The sequence below is a fragment of the Electrophorus electricus genome, chromosome 19 (genome assembly GCF_013358815.1).
Source record: "Electrophorus electricus isolate fEleEle1 chromosome 19, fEleEle1.pri, whole genome shotgun sequence".
NCBI lineage: Eukaryota > Metazoa > Chordata > Actinopteri > Gymnotiformes > Gymnotidae > Electrophorus > Electrophorus electricus.
In genome coordinates this window covers 3,755,566-3,765,555 of record NC_049553.1, presented here as the reverse complement: position 1 = coordinate 3,765,555, position 9,990 = coordinate 3,755,566, and the positions used below count along the sequence as shown (strand labels likewise).

General features: G+C 36.4%; 1 protein-coding gene across 1 annotated transcript in view; it reads left to right on the top strand.

Annotated features, from left to right (window-relative positions):
- LOC113591210 (cytokine receptor common subunit gamma-like) overlaps positions 1–5,784 on the top strand; it is a 6,381-nt gene extending 597 nt beyond the window's left edge. The window contains exons 2-10 of the mRNA XM_027031642.2: positions 1,348–1,469; positions 1,840–2,020; positions 2,133–2,232; positions 2,419–2,594; positions 2,935–3,062; positions 3,582–3,732; positions 3,972–4,071; positions 4,737–4,824; positions 5,007–5,784. Of these exons, the coding sequence (XP_026887443.2) occupies positions 1,348–1,469; positions 1,840–2,020; positions 2,133–2,232; positions 2,419–2,594; positions 2,935–3,062; positions 3,582–3,732; positions 3,972–4,071; positions 4,737–4,824; positions 5,007–5,102 (1,142 nt within the window). The 3' untranslated portion in view covers positions 5,103–5,784. The remainder of the gene's footprint in view (positions 1–1,347; positions 1,470–1,839; positions 2,021–2,132; positions 2,233–2,418; positions 2,595–2,934; positions 3,063–3,581; positions 3,733–3,971; positions 4,072–4,736; positions 4,825–5,006) is intronic.
- The last annotated feature ends 4,206 nt before the right edge of the window (positions 5,785–9,990 follow it).

Sequence of the window (9,990 nt, the reverse complement as noted above, 5' to 3'; positions counted from 1 at the left end):
AATGACATTCGGTGGTCACAGGAAACCTCGCACAAACCTAAATTGCAAACAGAAATTACAATTCATTCGCATCGGAAACTAGGAATTAAATCATGTAAAGCATGATTGGTGTATATTAGGCTAAAATAACTCAATAATCTCATGGTAGTCAGAATTTGTGTGTGTGTGTGTGTGTGTGTGTGTGTGTGTGTGTGTGTGTGTGTGTGTGTGTGTGTGTCAGGAATAATAAATGTATAGATTTAAAATTTAAGGTTCTATGACAAATTGTGCCAGTTAAATTGTAAATTCAAGAGAGAAAAATACACTGAGCACTCCTTTAAAAAATGTATTTGAAACACTTTCTGTGTGTGCAATTATAGACTAGAGCTCATCCGTTTCCACGCACAGTTCATATTAGCCATCCTGCTACTGCTCATCAGTACCCGTTTTTGACAATAGGATTGCTGTTAATGGGAAATTTTTAAGTGAGACCACTCAATAAAACAGCGACAGTGAGACGTAAAAACTCCAGCAATACAGTGTCTCTGCCACATGTTGAGCTGTTGTTACCAGATCATGTTATTGCTGTGTCTATCCATATTATATGCGGCCGTCAGTGGTAAGAAACTCACCAGTGGTGAATATGGTAGACAGGGGGCTGGCAGATCGTGCGCCGTAACACATGGGCTAGAGTCTGAGTTTGTATTCCTCTAAATGCACCCGTGCATTTGGTGTACCTAATAAAATGGCCAGAGTGTGTAGGTGAGAAGTAGGTGCTTCTAAAAAAGTGTGTAGTGTAAGTACCTTCTTTGATTGTATTATGCAATGTGCTGACCCACAAATACACGGAATGGACAAGGGAATATGGCACTGTATAGAGAAGAAATGCTTTTGGAATTCTGTCTATGGTGAAGTTTATTGTCTAATTTCTACATTATCAGATTTTCACTGTCAAAAGCAAAATGTGTTTTGGCCCACGAAAAATCTTATAGACAATGATGATTTCAGACCATGGATCAGCTACAACAAGGTCACCTTTTTTAGACTAATGTTAACAAAATTATTTTGTCAGTCAGTTTATAGTAAGAATTTTTTACTATGTGTTTCGTACCTGCTTTGTTTTTTGGTGTTCAGTCAGGACTCATATGAGTTTGTTTTCTTTTGCTATGAGTAATGAAATAGTTTATTTACAGTTGATAACAAGAAAAGAACTGAAAAGCAGTGGTAACTGATAATGGATTACAAAGTTCAGACCATTATCAAAAGCCTCGCAATTAATGTAACATGGCATGACATGCTTTATGTTTAACACAAGGACAATATAGGAAAAATAAGCTTTTCTTTCTAATATTTTTTCCTTTATTAAAGAATTGCCTCCACCAAGAAACCTTAGCCTGTCATGGGCTCATTGCTCGCTGACTGCAAAGTGGAGCAAGCCGACTGATTTGGACTCGGGGTGTAAAGTGAACTACACTGTTATATTATGCTCAGTAAGTGGTCACTCTCATATCAGAAATCAACTCTGACCTCACATAAACCAGACAGACACTTTGTCATGACCAAGTCTACTTGAAAAAAATTGAGCTAATTTGTAAGAACAAGTGAAGCGACAAATGATTATTATCCTGTGTAAATATTCCTCTAGCAGAATATATATATATATATATATATATATATATATATATATATATATATATATATATATATATATATATATAAATGCAGTAATACATATATAATGAAGTAATAAATATGTGCAGGTTATGCCATTAAGAAAAAATTTAATGTAATTGATTAATTAATCAAGCTATCTGTTTGTTTGTTTATTTTTTTTCATTTTGATTATTTTTTAACTCCCAGAAAACAAAATGTCCTCCAAACAATACAACCTATGTTGATTATCGACAAACATCCCACTTGAGCTATAAAATTTTCATTTCTAATGAGAATGAAATTTGCATCACAATAATGACAAACCCCCTTATGTGTGAAAACAAGAAGAAGAGCAAACCAGTACATCAGTGCATCTCTCCACCTAAGGGTAATATACATAAACAGTGTACAACTTAGTTTACATATATTTTATAACACTAATTTTCATGTCTGCATGTAACAACACACTAAACCTGACTGACCACTCTTGCATATTCCAGCTTTAGTGAACAACTTCAGCTGTATTTATTACTCTGATAAGAAGATGAACTGTTCCTGGAATTTTCTCAGTAATATTTCTGATCTCCAGTTCCATTACGGGTGAGAACTGGCTTGAAGTAATATTTGGCTTTTTTTTTCTTATTTATATTTCTAGTCATTTCTAGCCATCGTATGACTGTCAGTGACTCCAATTCTGCTGCCATTTTAATCAGAATCCTCTCATTTAATGTATTTGCTTTGCAGTGAGACTATCGTTAAGTCACATGTTCATGCTTTGTACCGTAGGGTTCTTAGGGAGAGATTCAGTCAAAGGCCCTGCACCTCATATATCACCAGTGGTCCCTTGAAGACTGGATGTCACATGCACAGTGACGATATTGCAGAAAAAATGTGCCTCATTATCAACAGAACTACTGAACATGACCCTACAAACAGCTTTGTCATAGAACCTCGTGAGATTGGTATTTACATTTTCTCTCTCTTTCCTTCTCAACTTCAGTTCATATCAACTGTTTTGCACTGTTGTTCTTAGCCTTGTCACTGGGTGACCTAATGATTCAAATCTGTATATAGCTTATTAATTAGCTCAGTGAGGGCCTTCATGTGATTCAGAATTGAATTTAACTTTACAGTAATTAAACCTTGAAACAAATGTAATATTTTGTGTGACAGTTAGGGGCCAAAAACAAGGCTAAGACACTAGATGTACAATTTGTATCTACATGAGCCAGTGAATTGTAGATCATTTAAAAAAATGATTCATCACTTGTGCCATTTGCTACACTGTCTTTTATTTTGAAGTGAAACCGTGGCCACCCAAGCTTAAAATCATAAGGGAAGGTGAATATCTCCATTTTCAGTCAAGCACCCCAGATTTTCAACCACATTGTTGGCAACACATGTACATGTACAGCAAATGCAAAGAGAAGGTAAGACCTTCACTGTGTGTGCAGAATACTTTTTTTTGTTTGTTTGTTATTACAACTACAATGCACAACTGATTGTATAAGGTGCTATAACTACAACTGACAGTGACTATCCACAGATGATACTATATGCACTAGGCAATTCTATGTCCTGGATGGCTGAAAACCTTCATAGACTTATGGACTGACTGACACAGCAAATACAGACTTAATGCTCTGTTTCGAGACCTGATATCATCTACAGTAAATGGTTACCATATAGAATTCATGAATGTGTCTTTCACAAGTGTGCAGTGGGTGTTTGTCAGATGGGTGTTTGTCAACATGTACTACAAGTATATTTTCAAGGATATTTTCAGCAGTCTTCATGCTGTTTGTTGGACCATATTAGTATATATGCTTGTTCACTTCAAAATGGGAGGCTGTGTGTTTTCCTTTTTAAATGGTCGTTTGTATGATACACAGCCTGAATAAAGCAAAAACTGGTCATACATGTACCATACCATGTTTGTTATGTCACAGGATGATCAAGTGCATACAGGAGATAAACATTCCAATTGGTCAGTACGTGTACCATACGATGAAGCCTGCAGATACACAGTTCGAGTGCAGGCGAATTACAGTCCATACTGTGGCAAAGGAGCAAGTGACTGGAGTGAACCTGAATACTATGGTACCGTGTCTCTCTTCTGGCCTTCTGTATACACTCTAGTAAAAACACTTTAAATATGGTTATCCAAATGTTCATCTTATTTTGTCTATATTTTGCCTCCATTTGTTCTTTTAATTTGTTATTCTTATGATGATTAATCATTGCATGCTATTATGTAGTCTATTGTCTTTTTGTTTCATATTTAGCAAAGTTATTGCCTAATAAATAATTCAAATCTATAAACCTTTTTTTTTCTGCAGGTGAAGATGTTGACCCAAATTGGCCATTAATGGTGGCTGTCATAGTTATCCCTGTTATAGTATCCTGCTGCCTCATTACAGCACTAGTGTTATTTAAAAGGTATTATTCAATATTCATCTGTCACTCATTCCCTTTAGGCTTGCATTTCAAAGTGTGTTAGTCCATATAGGTTGGTTCAGGGAAAAAGACTCTTATTCTTAAGTTTATTGTTATGAGACTTACGCACTTTGGTATTTTTAAATGCTAATTATGATCTATAATTTGTAATGTATATATAATTCTAAAGTGCTACATATTATTAGAAAGAGGCTTTTAACATATGCATCAGTGAGAAACTACAAGCTTTATAGATAAGTCTGGAATATATCTGCCTGTTAATGTTAAAATGCTAGAATCACAGATTCTCGCTGGGTCAGTTACCTTGGGAATTTCACAGTAAACACCAGCAACATGTAGATTCATGAAGAAAAATAGTTTATTTGTAGGTACAACTGGCCAATGGAGGGAACAGCAGCAGCATATGGGGACATACTGTAGCATTTTTTGATGTTCTGTAAATTGGCACAACTCTACTATAGTTCTAAGTGGAGGTGTTATGGATACACCAGAAATGGGGCCACAGATAGACTAAACAATTCATGTTGAGTCATTGGAATCAAGGTAGTGTCTCTTCCTGCCAAATGGTGGAATTGCAATAGACATCTTGCCTGAATGTGAAAAACACGGAATCTAACAAAACATTGTATGAACTGGTCTCTTTATAGACACAAAGACATCATTCTCCCAGCAATTCCTGAACCATCACTGTTATTCAAGGATATGCTTAACAGTAATAATGATGGCTTGTCAAAGGTAGGTGTGACTACATTAAAATAGCATACCAATATAAATATAGGCAAGATTTAGGCTCTATTGCTTATAGATAAAAATGAAATATTTCTATTCTAGTGCATCGTCCATCAAGCACTAGGACTTGAGTTACAGACCACTAACTCGTCTTTTGTATTGCCTGTGCACTCTCTCCTCCACCACAGAACATAGGTGTGGGAAAACTCTATGTGCCTATTAAAGAGGTTGTGGAGAAGGATGTCAGCCTGGAGCCAAAGTCTGTTTTATACCCTGGTCCATAGCACCCTGCTCAGAAAACCGCACGTTGGGCCCCGAAAACTCCTGCATGACTGTGCATGGACTGACAGAAACACAGCCTTGCCAAGAATTCCAGTTGGCCAGTAAACTGATGTTCACAAATAGAGGGCATTTTGTTATGGGCATTGCTTATAGTAATGTCCCTTTTTCCTGCATGGCAAAGACTTTTGTTGCATTCAGAAGTTAGAAGAAAGGTGAAATGGCCATCGGGTTATTATGCATTCTGTAGGATTTTGAAAGGGTGGCTGAATGCTTAACCCGACAAACCCAACCCACCCCGAAGGTGAGCGCTGGTTTATTCAGTGTGCAGAGGATACAGGACTAAAGAGATCTCATTTTTTGTTTGCAGGAAATCTGTGAAATTAAGCTTCATGTGTGAACACAACAGCAATACATCATGAATAGGGCACCGGTATGCATGAAGTTTTTATAAATTTTTGTTACCTGTATTTTGTGTAGTACATTGCAAACAGCATTTGTCAGGTGCATGGATGTATTGACCCATTTGGGGGTTAATGGCTTTTTTTGTATGTTCAGTGAGATGACACTGAGAATGGACATTTAGCCATGCTTCACCATCTGCACCTATTCACTAGCTAACTAACAGTCTAATATTATGAGTAAGTATCAGTGTATACAACTGCAAAGAAACACCTGTAAATATTGTATACAGTACACATAAAAGTATTTTTAATATATATATATATATATATATATATATATATATATATATATATGTATATGTGTGTGTATATATATATATATATATATATATATATATATGTATATGTGTATATATATATATATATATATATATATATATATATATATATATATATATATATATATATATATATATATATATATATATAATATATTGTTTTGTAAATAAAAATGGGTAACTAAGTGGGAAAAAATTGTGTGTTGTGTTTTCATCTTTCTTTGGTAACCCTTTGGGATCAGTTGTGATATAAACTAAAGGTATCTAGACAAATTCCTAACAGAGAATATTCTTAACCTCAAATGACCGTAAGCTACACAACAAGCATTTTTCTAGATTTTAGATTCAGTATAGATATAGATTTAGTTTCAATATATCTTATGTAAAAAACTAACACAATAATATGCTCAATACAATAATATGCTCAATAGTTTCATTGCCTTACTTCGGTGTTATTTCAGACCGACCTGTGGAGCAATCAGTGCCTTGTAGAGCATAGGAGAGTGCATTCGAAATCCCTTAATGCCACCTAGGGTTGGATGCTGAATAATGTAACAGACATATTATGCCACCTGACACTAATGCATTGTAGATAGGTGGCACTTTGGTGGCAGGTGGGTAAATTCCCTCATTCATTAATAAAGGTGACATGCTTGTTGGCAGCTTTGATTCAACTTATGCAACATTATGTCTAAAGCAGAACATGAGAACATTTTAAAAGAACCACACAATAACAAACAAGTGGACATAGGTTACTAAGAAATACATTTGGCCATCTAAATCAGAGAAGCATGGCAAAGCTGTTACGTGTGGCTTTGTTTCCTTTGAATGTGCATATTTTATTTAGGAAAATAAAGCATTCTACCCTGTACTGGGTAACCATGGGAGAGTGAAAGAGGACACCCTAACACAGAAATGTCCTCAACTCTATGCCAAGACATTTGTGATTCAGATTCACTATATGACTGCTAATACCTTCCTTGAAGTATATTCCCCTGGATTAATTAAATCCCCAGGTATGTTTTAATTAAAGGCTGCAAAATTGAAGTAAATGTTCTAGTGTCTTACATCTGTGCTCAGCTTGAGTCACAAAAACACTGTAAGTGTCTACACCAGTGTCTATGCTGTAAATCATGACATGGCATCATGACACGGCAACTCTGTGACCATAGGTTTGTTATTGTTCCGAAATTAGTGTGGTAAAAATGATCAATCAGTAACAAATATAAAACCTATGAAACTGAACTTGGCTAGGATAATGTACTATACAGGAGAACTGTCTGTTAGGCAGTTTTTGTCTTCCCAAATCAATGTCACAGTAATGAAAAAAGGTAGGCTAAGACAGATTACAAAGAGTTATCAACGATGGCTCAATCAAGATTATGAAAGACTATGAAACCCATGAGAATGGAATGGGAGAGGCTGATATGAGACGATATGAGACAGTTGTAATAACATTATACATGATATATTGGCATATAGTAATGTAGGGTCACAGTAGGCAAGTATTGCTATTCCATATGGTCTTGTTATGTAGATGATAAAAACCGCAGCATTGCAATAATGCACCCTTGAGCTAGAATGCATGTTTCTTTGTTACTTCCTCCTCAGTTTCAATTTCAGCCTCCTTCAGTCTCAGAATCACAGCTAATGCTTCTTCCAACAGGAATTACTTACTTGCAACTTGATGTCTAACCATTAGTTTGATTCAGACTCGGGTCTGGAATATGGTAATGTGGAGGCTATAACTCCATGCTTATGATGGGCTCATTATGGCTTATGCAATTCACAGGAGAGGCCATTCTGCGGTCAAGGAAATGGACGTTTTCCATCCAGAGCAAAACTGTTATCAATTCAGTCAGTCTCCAAAGGCACCACTGCCATTGTTTTCTGGTGGATCTACTTCTGGGTTCACAGCAGTAGGGAGACTGTTATGGGTCCAGAATACATCCAGAGCTAAACACGCTCTAAGATTAATTGAAGACTGCCTACTCATTGACAACCAAAACTGCTTTTGCTTGTGTTGTTTGGTTTACCACAAACGCAACAGGAACTTGCATTTCAGTTGATTTTTTAGGCAGTTTCTTACGTTTGCAGGCTCTTGAACTGTTATCAGCAATGATACAGGACAGCCCATGAAATGGTGATGCAGGTTTCCAGTTATACTGGAAATTACCTTCACAGTATGGTAGCTGCAGACAATCTGCCAGACTGTAAATCCAAAATAAATGCATTAAGGTCTGCTGTTGCACCTCTGAGAGCAAGGGTGAGCTCCTGATTGGTGCTTATGCCAGGGTGGTGCGGCACTTGACTACAGTGTATGTATGTAGGACACATGTGTATGTGTGCCTTTTTCCATAAGCATATACAAAAGTGTAAAAAGGCAGGGGGCTGGGACCACACTCAGCCTCAAACTTGGTGGAAAATGTTCTCTGACCATCATGTCAAAGAAGAAGCTCTCTGGCACAGCAGGCAGGACATAGATTTATCCATATAAGTAACAGTCTACATCACATTTCCTTCTGGGGAGCACATCTGTGCACCTCACACATCCACCCTTAATTCAGGGTCACAACTATGCCCTTTGTCAGGGTTTACATTGGGCTTCAAATCATCCCCTTGTAGCAGGGGGCATGTGATGATCATAATAAGTGTCACAAAATGTTTGCCTACATGCGTTTTTCATGCATTTATATATATATATATATATATATATATATATATATATATATATATATATATATATATACATATATATATATATATATATATATATATATATATATATATATATATATATATATATATATAAGGAAGTATATGCAATATGTGCATGTGTGATAAGTAGTTGTTTTGATGTATATCTGGAAGTGTTTCCAATTTATGTTGTGTATGAGAGGCATATTGGAGTAGGATTGGAGTTTAATTAGATTGGAGTTTGATTAGCCAGGCAAACAGAGAGAAACAGGCAAACAGAGGCAGATCAAAACAGACTGAAATTCAGTATAGCGCACGAGATTCTCCAATACAGACTGGAACACCCAAGGTATTAATGCACAGGTTAAATAGGGTAATAACAAGACACAGGTTAGAGCAATGAAGAGTAGCTAATACAGAACACCATACAGGGCAGAGACAAAAATAAGACCAAAACAAACACAACTGCATGGCACAGGGACCATGGGAACTATAATGCAAGGAAACCACACACTTTAACTGTAGCATGGTTGTTGGTGGCAGATGGCCTGGTTCAAGTATTTCAATACATGCTGATTTCATAGGGTTTTGTAGGGTTTACACAGGATGGTGTATAATCCAACCTCCACTGAGTGACAGGGTGCAAGTTGTAACATTTTGTACATAGGAGAGGCTAGGGGAGAATTGATAAACTGCTTTGAGCTGACAGGACAGCTATAATAACTCAAATAACCACTCTTTCCAAATATGGTGAGCAGTAAAGCATCTTTAAAAGTTTAATGTATTAAACCTTGATGCAAATGGGTTACACTCCAGGCCACCAAGAACAGCAGTCAGAGACATTGGCACATATTTAACACAAATGGAGATTCTTTTGAATATCACAGCATGTGGCATCCCTTTATAGCCACAAAATACCCATCTTATCATTGCTACTTCCAACATATAACCTGGTCAAGGTTTAAGCCATAATATACAGTAAACCAAGATGAACACTTGTGCTGTCTGTTGTTTTTCTTTTATTTGGTAGGGGAGATACATAGCTTTAGAAACTGACCAGGCCAAAACAACAAAGAAAATAATCCTAGGTAATCAAAGTGAACTAATTAGTCTCGACTCAAACATCAAAGAACACCAAATAAGACAAGCAATTTCTGTCCAGTTCATCTGTGCTTCTTTTAAAGAAACCAAGAGCTGGTGACTGTGGTCATAAGATGATAATCATCAAACTGTTTCCATTAATATGACAATGAGTTCAGAGACCACAAGTCACAAAGCACCTTTCCAAGTCTCAGGGTGCTTTTTCCAGCACCTTGCAGGATAAATGCCATGAAGAATTGAGGTTTCTCGGAGAACAAATGAGAAAAAAAAACACTCATGCATGCACAAACACAGTGTTTCACATGTGACAGTTTCACTTATGTGTTTTTCATGCATGTTTTATTTATTTCATG